Raw genomic sequence first — 20,796 nt, 5'->3', positions numbered from 1 at the left:
TGATACACATTAAACTTCTCCAAACCCTAAATGATTCAACAGTCTGTCTGTCTCAGCTCGAGACTTTCCTGAACTTAAAGCTCTCAAAATAATATCTTACAATAATATAGAAAAAATAAAAAATAAAGTTCTTAAAATTTATTTTTTTGCATCGTATCGTTTAACTCAGTTGGTTAGAGTATTGCGAAGGTCGCATAGATCATAAATTTGTTTTTATATTGGACTTAATTGATAAGAAACCAAAATATTCGATGAATTAATTATTTTCTGAAACTCTAAGAAACACTCGAGTTGCAGCTTCCATTTGGAGTTCAGCATCCATGAACGGATCGGAAGTTGCATCATAGAAAATGAAGTGGGCCTTCAACCTTAATGGGTTAATTCGAGATAAAGCCCAGCCCAATCTAGCTTTTGCAAGCGTACATGAGATCTTGGTCAAAATCCATTAGCCAATTGGAAGTTGGGTTGACCCAATAGCGGCCTATACACAAATGATCTCTCATCCACAGACCGCTGTGTAGGAGGAACTCAAAAGTCAAAAACAAAGCATCCATCTCCCTTCCCTATATTAAACTTAACCTATTTATTAAGTTAGAATCGGAAGTAATTTCCACGCATAATACCCACACATAAGTCCATATCCCCGCAACACTCTTTAATATATATAGCCTCTGAAGAGAAGAAGCTTCCGTTTTCCATTCCTCTTTGTGAATTCTAGGAGTCGGAGGATACAGCAGATGGTTCTTATCGGAATAGCAGCTGAAGCTAAACTACCCATATAGCTCAGCCTTTTTCCTTCGTAATTACAAGGGACAAAGAAAGCTTAAAAGAAGAAGAATAGTCGCTCTCTTGGAACAGCAACGAGAGATTGTGGAGTATTTTCTTCTTCACATGGACCGGCTAAGAGCTGAGTCTATGTCCTTCACGAGATCCGTCGTCGTCATCGAGAATCCCTCTTCAATCTGTATCAAAAGATACGATAAGCATAATCCTGTCAGGACTGCAACTTGCAGGAATGCAGAAGAAAATGGTATCGACTCGCCTGTGCAGTCACTGTTATATTGAGAGAGGAGGAAGCAAACGGCATGACGTTTGTGTTGATGACAGAGAGGTGGTGCCTCTCGATCTCGGAGAGCACCTTCACGAACAGCCCCTTTCGCTTCTCGCACTGAACCCTCACGAGGATGGAGTTCCCATTCAAACTGGCCGTGATCTTGGGAAAGGCCTCAGAAAAAGGACTTCCCTCGGCATCTGAGGTGTGGTCACCGGTGGGGATGTGAGTCTTCTTGACAAGGATGGTGGATTCCACAGTCCTCTCCGAAGCCTTCTCTTCTAACGTTTTCACCTTCTCTTCCAGTTGCCTGATGTAGTTGACTGCATCTCCAAGGAGAGTGGCCTTGTCGGTCTGCATGCCACACAAACAAAAGATCCGCTGAACTGCATCAGTGCTTATAGTTCTAAGAAGAAGCAACCAATGTTGCTTTGTTTCCTTTGAGCATTATAGCTTTTTCCTAAGTGTCCTTCCGCATTGCTAGTTTCTAATTCTTCTTCCAATCTGCATTCATGGGAATCATTTATGCAACGCATAAAATAATGCTCATGAGAAAGAAGAGTTTATATAAGTAAGGTCATCAACATAGCCATTGATATTGTAGGTTGCCTAAGAATCACAGTGTGGCAACAAGAACACGATTCAAGAAGATGAATCAAGCAACATATACAGAGATGAAAAGAATAAGCAGCACCTTTTTTAATCCGGGGATAATCGTGGATAATGCTATAAACTGCAGGTTAAGTCTCTCTCGCCGTTTCCTCTCAGCAATGACATGATCTTGAGCGGAAGAAGGTGGTCTGCTCCCCATGCTCTTCTTCTCCTGTCTTTGGAACTCGAGAGTGTCTTCACTCCATGTCGAACCATGAGAGAACAGGCTTGTGATCTCATTCTGTGGCTCCACAACCCCTTTGCCAGAATTCATATACAGTTGCGGTGGATCATGCAACGAATCCTGATTACCAAACGAGAGAAAGTTGGGGGAGGCTTGTGGTGCCTCAACCGAGACTAGCTCGTTGGTAACAGCGGTGGTCATACGCGTCCCATATGGAATCCCCACGAGAGAGCCGCTGGCGTTGTTGTTGAACTCACTGCTCCCAGCCGAATCGAAGGGGAAGCAAGACCCCGAGGGAAGATGATGATGATGGAGCTCTTCACCAAGCGACTCCATGATTTGGTTTGCCGTGAACATGTCCAGAGAATTCATCTCAGGCTGGTAGATGAAGGAAAGATCGCTGTTTTCCTATACAGGACAGTAACCTCACACATGACCACTCAGTTGTAATTCGTACATACACATGGATTATAAGATTAATGAGGTCCTGAGAGGGTAGTACTGTCAGTACTCACTTCTTCAGGTGGCGGCCATTGGCCTGATGATTGCTCCATCTCTATGATAAAACAAAGAGATCTGCGACCGAGGACAAGCTCAAGCTGAGCAGTTGTATGACAGTCTGTTCGACGAAAGGATAACGTTTACATGATCTAAATCAAGAAGAAGAATTAAACATGCAATACGTCCGAAATCTGAAGCTCTTGTTGAGGTTAGCCAGAAATAGAGCTAAAAATTTTTGCTAGTGCCAGTGTCAACAAAAGGTAAACAGAAATCCGCCTTCGAATCTTGCTCGATCCATTCGCTATGTGTGCGAAAAAGGATACCGATCAAAAAAATTAATTGAAGGAAAAGAAAAATGTGAATACAAATAAGATGTTAGAAGAAGAAAAGGAGATGAAGTGCTGCTCGTAGGCCCCCAAAACCATCTATTTTCTTATAAGAAAGAATCGTCATCAGACGATGAGAAAACCTAGAAGGTCTAAGCTAGCCTGTGAATAGCTCTATCCTCAAAAGGGGAGAAGCCTCGCAATAAACCTGCATCGATCTCATTACAGAAAACACCGAGATCAGATTTCCACGACTTGTACGACGAAGAACAACCTAGATCAGACACCGCAAGACCATGAAATCAAAGAACACGGGATACGGGAGCAGAAGGGGATGAAGGAAAACCTGTGTCTACACCTTATCCAAAAGCTCCTTGTTTCAACGATCCTAGTTGGTTCCTCCTCCTCCTCATATACTCGAAGAGCCTCCGTGTGAACATCTCGACTCTTTTCCCGGTCACTGTACTCATGAAGGCTTTGCGGTCTTCTTATACCGCCAAGCAAGTCTTCAGTCCACCCCACTATTTAGGTCGGAAGTGTACGCCACCACCCGTAACAACAATTCATCTTGAGATGACACTTGGCTTTCCGCATACAGTGGCAGCCGCTGGATGCACAGAATCGTCCACCGTCCACCATTCGATTCGACGGCCAAAAATACTTAGATATGACCTACTGCTGACTTCAGATGCCCGAGGGAGAAGACCGGTTCCTCTTCGTCATCTGTATGTTTCATACGTCTGCTTTGGATATTGCGATCTCATTGCATTCGTTTGCTAATGCGGATAGTGTCGGGTACCTCCAGATATCAAGGATCTCGGTTGTTAACTTGTTCCTGATAGCGGATCTCATATTGAAATTGCACTACTTATCTTCTGGGCATCAAAAAAAGAGAAGAAATCGGCTGACTTCACGATCATATTGAAATTGCTCTGCCGCTTCTTGTAAATGAAATGAAGTGATGATTACGTTCGATGTGAACAGACAGTGGTGTCATATTCTCCTCCACTCGAAAGCTTGCCTTCATTACTGTCACAACGACCGTCGTCACGATGCCTGCCTTCGTTATTCATCATCACCGAAACGGCAACAGAGTTCACGTCTGCAAAACTCGGTTCAGCTGCCTCGGAAGAAGAGCTTCTCCACCAGATTTCTTGCGATTACAGATAACCTTGACAATTCGGGATGGGGCCCCATGAAGAGGAATTCTTTTATCGTTTCCAGATTAGAATAGGCGAGGGAGTTGGGACAACAGAGTAAGGGTGTGTGACATCTTAAGATCACGTTGGAATTATCATTTGCGTTTGAAAGAATCTGAACTCCACAAAGGGACAGCCGAGCGCTGAGGTTGGTGGATCACATGAACTCGGCTGTGATCTCTTGCAATCAACAAGGGGAAAAGGGAAGGCGACTGCTATGTTGGATCTCTCTCGCTGAGCTCGGTCGGTCCCATGAAAGATGCGTGGACTCTCCTCACCCTCCCCTTCGCTTTCAGAAAAGATAAGGAGCTTGTTGTGTTGTGCAGCCGGAAAAGTATAATGGTGAAACACGTGGGAAAAAGGGGTTGTCCCATGTGCCAACCATTTGACAGCTACTTCTCTGGAAACAAGCGCCTTCGTTTCAGCTATTATTACCACCACCAAACCATGATGGCCATCTCGGGGTACTTCAAATCTACCTTATGCAAGTCAAACATACATTACTCTTTAATGGACAAGTCGGAATACTAGTTAGAATGAGTTTATCATCTCGGAATCCCTTTTGCCTCTCATCGACGATCATCACCACGCATCGTAACACTCCTCCTGACCTAATCGATCGGGATTCGTTCCTAAAATTGAATCGACAATCGTCTCATAGTTAGACCCATCTATGAAATGAAAAGAAGTTAATTCGAAAAAGATAGATGAAACGACTCCCTCATATTCTGCTCCAACCTCAAGAGGGTTCGTATCGAAAAACTCCCAATATAAATTTTCGTTTGTTGGGCGGACATCCCGCGGGGTCAAAGATTTTTCGTCCAAAGTCTGTAGTAATTCCATCTATTCATCGGGCTTCCCCAACCGGATTGGTCCGTAAGAAGCGCAAAGAATAAGAGCATTGAAAAGAGTTGGAGTAGGCCATTCAACTAACACGTGAAGAATATGAGGTGAATCTGGGTGGGGACGAAGATAGATAGCTTTCGAGAGATGTCACTTTCGTGTAATCGAAACAAGCAAATCCTCAAGGAGAAAGGTAGACTTGGTGAAGAACCAATGTTGTACACACACAGTAGCCTGTTAATTGTCAACCAAGAAGACAAGTAAATGAGAAACAGCTGTTGACTATAGATATGAAGACGAAGACGGTATGTGATAAACTAGTAAAGAAGCCATGTGTTTATGCATCGCACGGTAAGGATTCTTCTGGTGGAATCGTCCTCCGACGACTTGACGCACTATATGTTCTCTGGTCACGCCTTGTTTGGTAAAAGCACACGTTGTTTCGTGGCTGGCAGATATATGGAAAGTCTATCCATCATGATATTATCACACACTAAGACGGATTAATGAAAAGCATGCTGCACACTGTTTAAGTTTATTTGATCGCTTCAGTCACCTCATAAAATCAGAGATTGTTAAAAAGATGCACTTAATTTATTTATCTTATTTCTTATTAAGGATATATTATTGATACGAGGATCATAACACTAAACGATATAACATTTATATGATCGATACCTTATCGTCATGTGACCAACACCTCGTTATGACGTGAATTATATCACATTATCATTCCGAGGATGACATAACAATCAGTATTCTGCCAATCACATGATCGACTCAGTCAGTTAGTTTGATATAGCATGATTGCATCAATGACAAGAGAAAATACAACCATTTCAAATATTTGACTACAACCTGAAATATAATAAGAAGTATAAAAAGGTTCTCAAGTACTTCTTCACTTTTCCAACACACTTATGCTCATGTAGATTCGACATTAAACTGAATCATTCAAAGTCAAATTTAAATTAACTTAATCATGCGAGAGGTTTTCTCGGAGACATCTTTTAAGTATTTTTGCAGGTTTCCATTTGGACTTTTATTCGCCTAACACCACATCACTCATAGAAGAGAGATGCATAAAAAAAAAAAAATCTTGATTGATTCTGAATTAACATCCACATCATCGAACAATCAAAATCTAAATTAATAATTTTAAAAATATAATACTATTATGAAAAGATGAAATAAATACCACTTTTAGGTAGACTATCTTGATCCCCATAGACGGATAAGGATTCATGTCCTAAAGTGTGGCAATTATATGAAAACTTGTTTCCAAATATTATCTTATATCTCTTCCACCAAACTCTCACCTCTGATAGATGAATTTGGAAGTAAAACATTTGACACTAAAAGGATATTCGAGCACCATGCAAGGCTCAATAAATAAATAGAAACACAGCAACTCAGTCGAGACAAATAAGCATAATTATAAAATAAGTTTCCTCAGGGAGAAGACCGGCATTTGCGTGCTGTTTGCCAAAACTTTATGGCGGCTCCTCTAAGACTTGACGGGGTTTGATCATACGTTAAAATAAGATGAGAGGTAAGCGTACGAGTCACAAGTTGTCGAGTTATTTATAGAGCCCAGTTGTGCCCTAACTCTAGGCTAACAGATCCATGAGTTGCAATAACGAAGCATGCAACCGATGGTCCTGTCCTCATGTCATTGGCAATAATTAATTAGCTTGCAAGAGTCTCAAGTCGAGACCATGTGTAATCAATCTTAAAGAACGCAAATAAAACTTGCTACAATCATGACAAAAGTTCTTAGTAAGCATTGGCTTAGCCTCGTGAGTTGATTCAATTAATAATATTAACTACGTGGAGTCGAACAAAATGAAACCATATCCATGAAGGAGAAATAGAATGCTGGAACTCAATCGAATGCATCCAAACGGAGCAGCGCAAACCAAGTAGCCAAGGCTTCGGTTGTGCGTTGTTTGTCAAAGAAACAAGACCATGTTGACATGCCCATTCCAACATGATGTGCAGTTATACAATCTAGGAGAAGGGTTCAACGACTAACATGGAAGTGCATAGAACGTGAAGGATCTATGATATTGATGCCAGGTGGTGGCAAACCTTCCCCGAGGCTTCAGAGTTGTCCATCCGTGCAATGTTTGCTAGATTTCATTCACCAGCAAGGATAGCATGTGATCAGAAACATAAAAAAATTGGCAATAGGGCATCCATGATGCTGCTGAATATGTTATTAACACAAATGTCGTTCCATTAGATACTCATCATGATTGAATTGTTATTGAGATATATTGCAAGTTGCCTTGGCAAATGGAGCTAGAAATTATGGCGTGTCAGCATAAGACAAGTGAGGAAGTTTTGTAAAGTCAGTGGATGGCCAAATTGGAAGTTTATAATAAAGCTGTTATGGCCACTGAACATGCAAAAGGACACCAATAATAGGCTAATGCCCTTAACTAAGCTGACTAATTATTAGACTAGGAAGATACAGTACAAGTTAGTTTATCTAAATTGACAAAAAACCTGTTTCGATCTAAGATCAAGAAGAGGATGAAGCAGAAAGTTTCACAAACAAATGCCACAGTAAGCAAGTCAAACATATCGGAAATGGATTCAGTGTCAGTCTCAATATTGATGACCTAATTTATGTCTAACCGTATGGTATGTCTCTTCGGGCAGGTGCTCATATAGTTTACCAATACATTCAACCTAACTACAATTGTCAATGAACAAAACAGAAGCAGGGAAGATATTACATGTCCTTTCTCCGTTGAATAATTTTCGAGTATGGACATTGTCTTCAAGATCTTCTATCTACGATTATAGAATATGACGCTGCATCGTAGGGCCAAAGGAAGAATTTAAGTAAAAAAAGTTCGATGTATCATCACTCTGTAGAATTAGTTTCAGGGGAACTTTCTTTTTGCTGCAATGCAACCTTTGCAGCTAGGTCTTCATGATCATAAGAAGGCATCTGGTAGCCTCTCGAACTGCATAGCACGTCAATCACCAATGTGCGATTATGAACAGAAGCAATGAGATTAGAAGACCCACAGATCTGCACTTGTCTGATCTGACTTTAACCGCCCACAATTTACAGATCTTGTTCCTCGACTTGGACACTTTAGATGAGCACATGACCAATGTATGATCTCTGGCAGCATCAGCTATTCAGTTTCCAGCAATGATGCCTTCCCACCCGTCTTCAGGAGCATCATAGTAAAGATGAAAACAAAATAAGATAAAAGAGGCAATGCTGCTCCACCCCCTTCAGATATTGTAATATCTTTGTCTTCCAGGATGTCAGATAATTCTACCATCCCATGATTGCAGCTTCAGTTAGCTTCAAAAACTCCACAAACATTATCCTGAAAACCTTTCTAGCCCCCTCAAACAGGAAGGAACCTCCGGTATCGGAACTTGCTGGCTGACCAGGGCAAAAAAAGGAAAAGGAAGTACAAACCTCAGACCACCATCTAAAATGTTTTAAGTTACACACCCATTTCCTCTCATGTACTTGCTTTACGCTTGGGAGTAAGGAGAAGAGGAAGGGTGTGTAGGGGAAGTGATGATACTTGAGCTATAACACAGGGCTAACTCACCCATCTGCTTCATGAGAGCACAATTGGCATGATCTCCTCAAGGAGCCATAATCAACTACTACCAGTCCACCTCCTTTTCCTAGCTGGTCGCTCTGGCTTTACCTCTGAATCAAGAGCAGCTTCATTATTGGATGACTGCACTTCATTTTCCAATTTTTTGCTCAATGTAGTCTCCTTTACAATAGGCATAGGAAGTTTGAAGCGCTCACTTCGTCTCTTAAGCTTAGCCATAGTGTCTAGGTGGTGGTCTGGCTCATCCACCGTCTTATCCACAATTTGGCCTCCATCAACATCCTTGCCATCTAATTCACCGGCATTATTAAATTCAGTTTTGGCTCCTTCATCTGCCTGCACCACATCAACATTATCGCCTTCAATTTTCTTAACCCCTGAGGAAGCAGATAATGTGTGTGTGTTGCCAGTGGCATCATAATCCCTCTCTTTGTGGCTGGTCCAGCGTTCCAATTTTGATCGCCCCTTCCTGGAACCCTGGTTCTCTTCATCTGAGGCAGGATCAGCTTCCTCTTGTTTCTTTTGCTGGGGGGCCTCCGGTTCTTCATAAATTTGGTGGGGATCCTTGGAGAGATCGGTGGAGGAAATGTTGTTACTTTCTTGCTCATTTAAGCTTCTAATATAGACCTGAGAAAAGTGAACAATTGGCAAGCAAGCGTACCATCAGTAAGGGACTTTCCTAAGGGAGGGAATCTACTTGGCCCAAATAATAACTTAATACGATGAATCTATTTAGTGTTTACAACATTGTTCGATTGGATGTGAATCATATGACTAGCAACCTATGATTGTATCTGAATTTCAAATCATATTTTCCAATAAAAAACACTAACACACACAAGGGAGGAACAAAGATATGTCATAAACTACAAGAAACCTGAAGTGTGACAAAATTGACTGTAATGCACTTAAAATCCATATGAAGTATGCAGCTGCAAATGCGGGTGCATGTGCGAGTCAATTCAAGTACCAATAAATATGCATAACTATTTACAAACGAAAAACAGATTTTACAAAAAAATAATAGATATGCCATGACCAAATAACTCCTGAGATGGAAAATGCAGGCCATTAACAGTAAACAATGGTCATCAGATACAATGTCATCAGACCTTCAATATCGACAAGGTAATAGTAGCATCTTCAATTTAAATCTGCTTGTTTGATGTGGAAAAAAAAATCTAAAAATTTGCTGTTTCGTGACAATGACCAAATTGGGAAAGATTTCAATTGTTCTTTATCTTCTATTGATACAGAGGCTTACTTCATCAGTAAAAGATATAATATATGGCTTCAATATTCTGAAGCATACCTTGTCAGTTTGAGCGGTGTGGCGGTCTTCATGCTTTCTCTTACCAAGCCCCTGGCTGTGCTGCTCATGAGCTTCTGAATCTTTGGATTTCCTTGTATTTTCCTTGTGTCTTTCCCTGTACATCTGCTTGCCATCAGCACTAGGAGGGCAGTCCTTGTACGTGTTCATCCTTTCATGCCTAGAGTTTCTTCTGTCATTGTTTGAATATTTTTCACGCACAGATAAATGTCTGCGTCCCTTATTTTGTACATCATCTTCCCTACCATGATCCCTCTTTGAATGATCATTAAGTTGCCTTCTTTCTTTCTCTTGATGAACCCTACTATCATGGACTATAGTCTTTGATTCATCCCTATTCCTAGCACTACCACCCGATGCTTTATCTTCCATAGCCCGCCCACTCCTTACAGACCCCCGCCCTTCTTCTCTTTCCCGGTGCATCGGTGCACTTTCATGAGGTTTAAGTCGCTGCCTATCCTCTCTCTCCCTATAGCGCCAGTTATCATCTTTATGATTGGAAGATAAGTGATCATCAGCCTTATCTCTCATTCTAGTGTCAACCTCTCTCCTCCTATGATCTATGGCATCATCCCTTGCTCTTTTCTTTCTCCCAGAATTTTCTTCATCCCTATAACCATGCAGAGTACTTAATTTGTCAGCTTTGCCTCTTAGATATTCTTCATCCCTTTTCTTTTTAATGAGAGGTTCGTCTGTGCTTTCATGACGACTCACAAGATCATCTCTTGACCTCTGCCATAAGACGTCATCCCTATTATGCCCTCTCCAGTCTCTATCTTCTACACGCTTTTTTGAATGATCTTCTTCTTTCGGGTTTCTGTCAGTCACCCTTAACTTGCTCCTGTGCTTTGACACCATTTCATCACTATTCTCCCACCTCCTGTCTTCATCTTTGACTCTTCTACTGTGTACATTGTCCTCTCTTCTTTGCCAAGAACTGATAGAAGATTCTGATTCCTTTTTCCTCTCATAGCTTCTACTTCGAAGAGGGTGCTTATAAGAATCAGATGTATCATCCTTTCCTTTGGAAACAATGTAATCTTTCTTCATCACTTGTCTAGCATCCAGACCATAGTCATCTTTTGGTCGCAAATAACATTCTTCTTTGTGGGGTCTTTTTAAGTGACCCACCTGAATTGAATGTTCTTCTTGTATGACTTTATCACCATTTTCAGTCTGCTTTGGATAATCCTTACTGCTCCCAGATTTCTGTCTACTGTTATCACTATTTGAGGTTTGCAACTCATCCTCATGACCACTATCATGCCCTGCAGGTTGCTCAACCAGTGATGAAAGCTTTTGCTTCTTGCCAGTTTGAACTAATTTATCATTGTCGCTGGTCTCATTAGGAATATGTACGTCTGACACCATGTCCTCCCCTTCATTTTCAATGCTAACTGGTGTAAGCTTTTCATCATGCCCACAGCATTGCTCATCAACACTCAGCTCTTTTACAGTATCATCAGCAACAGAAGATGATTTTCCAGAACTCCGATCAACTCCAGTGCTATCATCCTGTGTCTCCTCCTCATCACCAAGCCTGTTTGAGTGGACACTTGGACTAGGGATGCCATCAATAGATTGTTCACGACCATTGGAGGATCTTCTATGTGAAGATCCCTGGGGCAACCTGAGGTATCAATTCAGCAATCCCACATTAGTATGTATCCAGAAACACAGTATCTTAAGCAAATCAACGCATACACATCAGATAAATCTAGAAAAAACACATTCAAAAATACAAATAATTATTTGTAACATCAAATTACATTTTTTTTCAAGTCCAGTGTCCTAAATAATTTGAGAATAGGATGAAAAAGCATATGACTTGTTTTTTACCAACTCACTGTTCAATGATCCACTAAGCCTGACGATTGGTCAAAAGGCATGACTCTAAGAATTTGCCAGTATTCCTAGACATAGCTCCTTTGCTTCCAATTAGTTTCTTTCTCCATTTACCTGATGTGGCTTTATAAACTTACTGCTAATGACATTCACAGATGCATAAGACTGATAATCTGATATGACAAGTGACTTCTAATACTCATGCAACTATGTGCAAGAAAATGTAATCCACACATGTATTGCTAACTGAGTTGGTAGAATCCATAATATATGTGAGTCATATCAACTTCCTTGCGTCTCTCATGGTATACCCTCTTCCTGCTGAGCCCCCCATCTCCTTCAACCAAATTGACAAGATAGGACTTGTGCCAACAGTTCATCATGATATCAAAGACCCATCAATGGGTCAATCTCATAGGATTTCAGAGAGACACCTCAATTTCTTCTTAAAGCAAATATCATTCACCAACTTCTCAGAATCTCAGATTCTCTGAATGAATAGAGCTTTGAGGAACATCCAAACGTGTGCTTCTATAATTGAATAATTCTATCTAATTTATTCAGTTTAAATTGTTATTACATACTACAATAGAAAAAGAAATATGTTTCTTCTCCATCAATCAAAAGCCTTTATATTCTTATTTGGACCTGACAAAGGTAACTGGACAATGTTGCTCAAAGTTGTGGTCCATGTCATCAAACATCAAGATTTCCTGCTTGTGTATCCAGAGTGGTAGATGCAGTAGAGTAGTCAAATGCTGAATGCACATGCTGCAAACTATGCAATAGATGGCACAGGCATGTCTCAGGCTTCGACTATTTTCATAAGCAAAGAAAATGAATTTAAGGAATGGAGTTCACATCAAATGCGCATAACTGCTGGTCCTCTTCCTTGGCTACCAAAACCAATCATGTCAAACCCTTCTTATGACAACCCAAGTATATTGGAAACAGCAATTCTAACTGACAAGGAAAACAACCCCTTAGGGTCCGGCACTGAGCATGCCGAATTTTATCATGCCAAACCAAAACTATTGCAAAAACACAATATACGTATATGAACTGCAGAGGAAAATTCCACATGCATTTCTCTTTTCTTTACTGAGGGCAAGCGTCGTGTCATGGTAACTTTGCTGTACTTTTTTGTTTTTCTTTTTCTCCCTGCTGTTTTTCTGGATATTGCTAATTAGCGATAAAAAATGTCATGTAGTTGAAGCTTACAAAACAAATTGAAAGGAACATAAATTCTTTTGAAGTACAATTTACCTGCAGCTTTGGTGTATCCCCAGTGCTTTAGCAGGAGATACAGGGCTCCTTGTTCTTGAATCTTGATGGTATTCAGCTGAAGATTCCGAAGGGAAAAGCAACACTTCATTTTTTTCCTTAGCAGAAAGGGCTCTTCTAGTCATTTCCTTATTCCTATTGCCAGAAGCATGTGAAAAGTGCCTCATATTTCCTGAGACAGTATTTCTATCATCATTTTTAACTTCATGAAAACATTTATCATCATCTCTTTCAACACTCTTGTGTTTCTCTGGGGCACAGTTGCACATTTTTGGATCATCAAATGAATCCTGCAACACAATCTGTTCGACAAGAATTTTATTTGTTGATATCATTAATAAGTATTACATAATACACATCACATATAAGACAAGTGTATTAGATATACACAAACATGTGGAAGTAGATATCGTTACTTTGGTAACCATCACAAGTCGTACAATCACAAGTCGTACATATAATAAATGAGAATATGGTAGTTGATATACACACGAACATCTGGAAGTAGATATCACAAAGTTACCTCAATAACTGCATCTGCATCACGGATGCGAGGAGGCCTGGTATCTATAGAGGGTAGGCGCTCACCATAACCACCTTCAACCTGTATTGCTCTCCCAGTTGGCTAACAAGCAAAAAAAAAAAAGACGAAACCTTAAAGTTCCATCCAGTAAACCGTTCTATAAAAAACCAATTGAAGACCATAAAAAACATCAGCCCCATGCTATATAGTAGTTCAGAGAATCAATAGATCATACCAATGGTGCCCGCATAACTGATGATCCTCTTCCTTGGTTACTAAAATCTACTTCCCCATCATCTGCTTTTTTATGCCCATTATTAGCAAAAATATTGTGATGGCCTGCTGCAGTTGCCAATTCGGGAGGTAAATCTGGATCATACTCCTGAAAGCAGAGTTATAAGTTATTGACAACTAAAGCTAAAACATGATTCCAGCAGATATAAATACGTAACCTGCTCTGATCGGCCACTCTCATAGACATGAATCTTGCTTTGCATGGTTGACTCTAAACGAAGTTGGTCCTGAGAATTCAAAACTTCAATCACAAATTAAGAACAACACATCAATGCCTTAAATAATTCACAATGAACAACAAGACTTTCACTTGCCAGCTGCTTGCAATAATCCTTCCACTTGTCTTCATCAAAACCAAAATTAAAAAAATCTGATACATCAACTCCGGGATGTCTCCACGGTTTTTCCTCAAAACTCTCAATGTCAACATCAAAAACTGACCTGAGGATTGAAAATTGATTTGGATAGATAGGATAGTTAAGTGAAAAAGTCTTTCAATTTTTTGGCCTCTTATCTACAGGCAAATGAGTTCATTCAGAATTGTAAGGATTAGGTATGTTCACATGCACACAACTTTGATTTGACAAGATTGATCCACAAAAAAAGAATAAAAATTCAGCAGGAGCGTGCTATCCTGCTTAATTAGCATAATTAGTAGAAACTTGAAAAGCAAGATGATTTGAACTATAAATGTACACCTAATAAGTTACTGCTTTATATGGCGAGCACATATCACATGTCAAACACAAATGGAATCCATGACTTTAAAACATAAACTAGAATGACCAAGAAGCAAGTTCTGCAACATCCCCTGATAGCTCATCAAGTCCTCAATCTCGAACTAAGTTTTGCTGATGGCGCAAAATCCTAATCATGGTTATCACCCAACAAACTTTCCCTGTGGACCAAGAAATTACATAGTCCATATATTTTCAACCAGAAGTGTGTTTCTTCCCATGCATTTTCATCCTTCTTCTTCCATCTCTAATTATTTCTTCAGCGCACTTGTTCTCAATTTACCACTTCACACATAACATGATAGGATCTATGATGTATTTCATCACCAGCAACTCCCCTTGAACATCTGAAGAAAGTGAAAATTTTACGAAATGCCAATTTTAACGATTTGTTTTTTGTTCAGTGATTCTAATGATCGGTGATTGGCGCCAAGATGAGCACTAATTGTACTCATGCATCAAATTAGAAATATTGATGAGGATAGGTTGTCCTACATTGAAGGCAGACATCCAGTCAGTGTTAATGTAATTTAATTGTAAACAGATATATGCATACCTGCAGTAGTATTTCTAAATAAAAAGCAAAATGATTCTCTTGCAATTTCAGTTATAAGTTAACAGAATCCTGCCGGTGAGATGAACTTAAAGTTTTCTACTTCCTCTAAGTCTCTTGCAACTTTAGTCACAAGCCAACAAAAAAGAAAAGATTCCCCTGTCTGAAATTAAAGTTTTCTACTTCCTCAACTTCTAGTAAAAGTCTATTTTCTCACATAATCTCACAAGTTCAAACAGACAATGGACAATCGCATGGAGACCATCCATTAAAAGGCATATATATGAAAAGGTATTACATACTTGTTCACAATATGTTGCTAGCCTATCTAGATTCCAGAAAAGTTAGGTTTTACCAAGGATCAACATACAACAAGTTGCATTACTCATCTGGTTACACAGCAAAGATAACGACAAAGTGGTTCAAAGTTTTGAAACTAAGATCCTAGAAGAAACAAAAATGAGTGTGCAAATGACAAGCTTACTTGTGAGCAGGAAGGGTAAAATCCAGTCCACTGCCAAAAGCACGGGATGAACTATTGGCCCAAGCAGGGAAACCAAAGCCAGTATAGCCTTTGGGCCCATTTGGAATCCCCCTGCCACCAGCAGGTCTCCAATCACCTCTTCCTCCACCAGAAAGGGGACCTGAGATAAGAGGAGGACGAGCAGCGCCCGGAGGACAAGCTGTCCCAGCAGCAGGGCCCCCAGGTAGAGGTGCTGCACCAGGTCTTATATACTGCATAAGAAACAAACCAAAATTAGCTAATGAGTTGTGATGCCATAAAGACAACCTACCCATTAAAGATATGACAACAGACAATGACATTGGCATCAAAGTTTGGAGTGATTGGACAAAAACTGAGTGAAAATACACAACACTAAAAGTGGTTTCCATGACAACAAAAGTGAAAACACACATGATCATGATATTTCTGCAGCTACTATCTGACTCGTTATAAATTTATCCATCTAAAATAACTGGCAGGCCTGTCATCCATGATCATTCGATCCTATCAAGTTCAAAGTGTCTGCCAGTGTCAGTAGAAAAAAATTTGCATTATTCCAAATCATGTTTACAAAGCACAAAGACAAAATATATGGCTCATGATACCAACTCAGGATATGAGAATTGACAGAATTTTCACATCGATCAACTGAACTACAATGGGAAACCTTCCAATATTCATTGATTTCTAGATATCAATCCAGAAACAACCTGAACCATATATTAATACATCAAAGCATGTTATGCTAGATGACGCTGGATCATAGAGTAATAAAGGTACAGTTACAATGGCCCAGATTTCTTAACAACAATATATATTGACTCCTGATACACAAATTCTCTTTGTTCAGCAGGGAAAAACCTGAATGAACAAATTACAAGAGTTAAGGAATATATCATTCATTTCTCAAAAGAAAGCTCAGGAGTTGCTACATTAGTTAGAAAATTTTACAAGACATTAGGCTTAAATATATAGCCTTAGTTATCATATCTGATAGCAAAAATAAATGTTATTTCTCAAGTATTCTCTAATTTATAATCCAACTGATAGTAATTGCTATACATTTTCAGATATTTTACTTCAATTTGATAAAATAACTCCCGTAGGAGGGACATATCCTATTGTTGCCAAAAAGATAGCCCGTTATATCGAACCAAGAAAAATCTGGGCAAATGCAAGATGAATAACAAAATAAGAAGGTGTTAACAATAACTGAGGTGCCCTGAACTTGCACTGTACGTTGCTCCTTCTTTGGCAACCTATTGGAAATGTTTACCCTCTCATTCCATGAATGACCAATTGATGATTGTGAAAATGACTTTACATTTATAATTGTAGCATGTAGCACAAAAGACATCACATTTATAATTGTGAAAATGACTTTAGCTTTACACCCACGATCATTTATTAACAAATAAGAAACTAATAAACAATTTAAGAATACGTAACAATGCCAAAGCTAAAATACACAAACCTACAGTTTCCACCTCACAGCAAGGATGAATGATAAGAATTAACCTTGTACATTGAATGATGCTGTGGATGAGACCCATGAGTGTTGTACCCAATCCTCGCCTCCAATGCACTTCCGGTAGCACTAGCAATTTTCGCCACATCCACCATCTCCTTTCTCTCCCCATCGCCAGTAGACTGCATAGCCTCCTCCCCACAGTTTTGCTCATCCGTAGCCGGGACGTGGCGATGCTGATCCTCATCAGTGACAATGACCAAATCATCTTCCCTGTCATCATCATCAATCCCAATTCTATCATTCCTGTCCACACCAAGCCGTCCATGATCGCTATCATTCAGCACGATCTGGAGATCATCTTCGCTATCGCTGTCCCAATCCTCACTTTGTGATGGCTTCCTCTCTTCAATGTTCATGCCGATCAGAGGCCCGGAAGGGGCTGGTTCAGCTGAGAGGCCGGGAATGACCGGAGCTTCGTCCGGATCGCCTAAATTTTCAACCACTCCACCTCCAAACAATGGATAGCCGTCCCCATTTGGGGCTCGAAGCCTCTCAGGGTCACCAATTTTACCATCCCCATTTGGAATCTCCGAAACCCTAGCTTCTTCTTCGTCATCCTCCAAAACCCTAGGCTCGCACTTATCGGCCATGGGTGCAACGACCTCTGTCGGCCTGGAGACCACGCCGTCGTTTTCGTCGTCCCAATTTTCCGGTGCCTCCACCACGGGAGGCGCGTGACCAAGCATCCAATCGCGCTGGCCGTAGTCTTCGGCGGCGGTGGCGGCGGCCGCGGCGGGAGGAGCTAGGGCGTGATGAGGGACCGATGGAAGTTCGGCGGCGGGGGAAGAACGAGAGGCGCCGAACAATATCTCGTCCCCGTCGCCGCCTTCGATATCGTCGTCGGCAGCAGGAACGACGGGATCAGGGCGAGTCCCGGGAGAGGGGGCAGGAGGGGAGTCGGCGATGGGGCGGAATACGTCGGTGTAAAGCTCCCCGAACTCGTCGTCGTCCTCCATGTCCGAAGGTTCTTCTTGGGCGACGGACTCCGTCGAGGGAGCAGCGTTTAGAAGAGGTGGTTCGGTCCCGAGCGACGTTCCGGACCCAATGCAAACAGCCCGGAAAAGATACCCAGCTCAGTTCCTGATACAAAGCACTTTCGCCACCCGACAGTCACGTACCCGTGCGTCACCTGCCCTGTGATTGGACAATACAGAGCAGTACGTGGGCGGGCTCCACGTTAAACGGACAGGCAGTTGCGCTTGGAACCTCCGTCAAATAAATCCATCTTTCTTTATTATAAAAAATATGACTCCCCACGAATATTCACCCAAATATGATGGCAAAAAATTGATTTATTTTCTGGCTTGGCGAATTTAAATTCAAACAAGTTAGTTTCGTAGGATAGATAAGGAATCAACGCCTCCAAATATATTCCCAATTTTGTTTCTCATATTTAAACTCACAATCCGACTAAATATTCTTCATATCTGATTGTTATTATTTTTGTTGGCAAAACGTATGAATTCATCAGACATAATTACTTGAAAAGAAATAAAAACTTGGTTCAATTTTATCTCATGCCATGCTTCCATTTTCTTTTTCTTTTTTTCTTTATCGGATTCAAAGATAAGAGGCAAGAAGCGTTCATCCACAAAGAAGCCTCATAAGATATCGACGGTTTATGTGATTGCAGTTAGTTTTATAGTTAGTTCAAGTTAAAGATACATAAATAATTCTTTAAAGAGGATTATTTGTTTTTTCATCCAAGATCGAATGATAGTTAGTGATAGTGTCTGAATCAGATCAATTCGATAATATCAGAATCGTTGTTTACTGTGAAACAAATTAACCATGATATATTAAGTTCTTTAATTTTGTGCTCCTTGGCACGGTCAGTAAAATCTTTATCAGATCATCGAAATATCCTACGATCAAAATTCGATTTCACCGTTTTTATTTTTTTTAAAAATAAATTTAAACTTTTAATTATTTTTGCTAATCTTTTATTTCCTGATATTTTCAAAAGATAGATTTGGTGTATCACATCAACTTGTCCTCAGTTGTCCTCTAATTGAAATATATAAATTGTGATAGCTTTTATCTTTGGTTTCTCTCGATGTTAGTTAATAGTCAGAAAATAGATGAGTGCGAAACTTGGCACAAACTGCCGAATATATAAAGGGAGTTTTTCCTCATCATCGGCTTCAAATAATTACATTTCTCGATGTTAAAGATGATCTCACTCTGCGTGTAATAATAATGATGGGATAAATTATGCAATATATTACACATATAAAAAAATATTCAACGTCTCTGCCCTTTACTTTTTCTTTGATATCTTAGACACAACACACTAACTACGTTCGCTCAATCAAGTTTGCCCAATCTGATCACTTACAGGTCACAAATATTCGTTTTATAAGTTTTTAGATGTACTTCTAAATCTATCAAGAGTTGAATGTTTGTCTTACGAAGGATATTGGACTATAACACATATGAAATTAATAGTGTTTTGATCAACATCGACTCCCAATGGGAGGAGGGGAGGAGGAATTGGTGCTTTCGAAGGATTAAGAAAATTCAATCGATGAAACTCATATTAAAAATATATTTAACTTAAAATATACATAAGAATAATAAACAAATAAATTAATTTGTAATAGGAATGAAAAGCATAAAAAAATATAAATCGAATTTATAATGATTCGATTATTACGATCTACATTCACTCCCGATTCTTCTTCCGTCAAGGCCATCGACTTTTACTAACGATCTTCTTTCATCGGACGAGATCAACTACTCTTGTTACAATTATTTCTCATTTTCATAGGCTCAAGAGAGAATATTCACACCTCTCTTTTACAATTGGACCTTACTCCTTCCTTAGAACACTTCTAACTCTAAGAAAGAGACTCAATAACTCAAGAGATATTACAATTCTTTTTTTCTCAAGAATTATTTATCATTTTTACTCTTTTTCTTGTTATCTCAAGCAAAAAATAGGTGGGGTATTTATAGACTCCAAATGACTTCAAAAAATGGAGTCAAAAATTCAAATCTCCGATTTTCGAGGTACCGACGGTACCACCACTTGCCACTATGTGCACTGGCGGTACCACCACCTGACATAGTCTGGGGGACTATGTTTAGGCGGTACCACCGCCTGACACTAACGGCACCTCGGAAAACACGCACTTCATACATTCCAGCTCATAGGCGGTTCCACCGCTTGGTCTAGTAGTGCCACCACCTGACCTAACTGTAAGTCATTGAATGAGTCTTTCAGCAAGCCCAAATCAGTCCTGATTTAGGCCCAATGAGCCTTTAATTGAGTTAGTATGGTCACACCCAAAACTAACTCAATTACAACTTAAACTACTTTGATCATGACACAATCGATTATAAATATGAATCCTTTGTTGTCCAGCATGTCATTGGTTTATCTGGTGCTTCGTTTGAACCTTCGACGCATCATCCTCTCTTTTGGCGTATTGCTTGATCCATCGGCACATTGATCTCTTGCAACATCTGATCTTCTTGATGTAATATCTGATCCTTCTGGGCTGATGCCCGAACTCACGTCACGAAGTCTATCTTCTAGCACGTCAACTAATCCTTTGGCCTGACGTTCAATCTCTAACATGATCCATTTTGGCCCAACGTTTGATTCTTCCTACTTTAATCGATTTATCTTTCCATGATCAAAGTTAGTCCTACGTCACTCAAACGCTGATTAAATCATAACTTTAGGTTTATATCTACATGGGCCAATTCTTGGTCGAGGCTCAGTTTTTGCTTACTAATTATGTTATCATGTGTTTGAGCCTAAATTTGTGATTCTATTTTTTCTTTTTGTTTCTATCTTATGTTTTTATTAGTATGTTAGGAGATTTTTAA

At 40.0% G+C, this 20,796-nt stretch overlaps 2 protein-coding genes across 2 annotated transcripts; both read right to left on the bottom strand.

Moving 5' to 3' along the window:
* Positions 1-672: 672 nt before the first annotated feature.
* On the bottom strand, positions 673-3,218 carry LOC103981444 (transcription factor bHLH18). The gene is made up of 5 exons (XM_018825499.2): positions 3,060-3,218; positions 2,402-2,462; positions 1,746-2,294; positions 1,043-1,405; positions 673-962 (listed from the first exon to the last, which is right to left on the bottom strand). Exons 2-5 carry the CDS (start codon positions 2,438-2,440, stop codon positions 888-890), a joined length of 1,026 nt encoding a protein of 341 aa, XP_018681044.1. The 5' UTR covers positions 2,441-2,462; positions 3,060-3,218; the 3' UTR covers positions 673-887.
* A 4,124-nt stretch (positions 3,219-7,342) lies between these two features.
* On the bottom strand, positions 7,343-17,995 carry LOC103981443 (FIP1[V]-like protein). Its single transcript, XM_009398172.3, has 9 exons — positions 16,947-17,995; positions 15,408-15,658; positions 13,948-14,074; positions 13,792-13,860; positions 13,575-13,721; positions 13,340-13,441; positions 12,799-13,118; positions 9,670-11,317; positions 7,343-8,984 (listed from the first exon to the last, which is right to left on the bottom strand). Exons 1-9 carry the CDS (start codon positions 17,913-17,915, stop codon positions 8,397-8,399), a joined length of 4,221 nt encoding a protein of 1,406 aa, XP_009396447.1. The 5' UTR covers positions 17,916-17,995; the 3' UTR covers positions 7,343-8,396.
* Between the last annotated feature and the right edge of the window lie 2,801 nt (positions 17,996-20,796).

Source organism: Musa acuminata, chromosome BXJ2-4 (assembly GCF_036884655.1).
Source record: "Musa acuminata AAA Group cultivar baxijiao chromosome BXJ2-4, Cavendish_Baxijiao_AAA, whole genome shotgun sequence".
Lineage (NCBI taxonomy): Eukaryota > Viridiplantae > Streptophyta > Magnoliopsida > Zingiberales > Musaceae > Musa > Musa acuminata.
Note: the sequence above shows the minus strand (reverse complement) of the source record. Positions and strands in the feature narration are given on the sequence as shown.

Coding starts and splice junctions, on each gene's coding strand:
- LOC103981444 (XM_018825499.2), bottom strand. CDS start 2,440: ATGGAGCAATCATCAGGCCAATGGCCGCCACCTGAAGAA. Junction 2,295..2,401: donor AATGGCCGCCACCTGAAGAA/GTGAGTACTGAC, acceptor TGTCCTGTATAG/GAAAACAGCGATCTTTCCTT. Junction 963..1,042: donor ATATAACAGTGACTGCACAG/GCGAGTCGATAC, acceptor CTTTTGATACAG/ATTGAAGAGGGATTCTCGAT.
- LOC103981443 (XM_009398172.3), bottom strand. CDS start 17,915: ATGGAGGACGACGACGAGTTCGGGGAGCTTTACACCGACGTATTCCGC. Junction 13,722..13,791: donor AGAGTGGCCGATCAGAGCAG/GTTACGTATTTA, acceptor CTCTGCTTTCAG/GAGTATGATCCAGATTTACC. Junction 13,442..13,574: donor CAGTTATGCGGGCACCATTG/GTATGATCTATT, acceptor TTTGCTTGTTAG/CCAACTGGGAGAGCAATACA.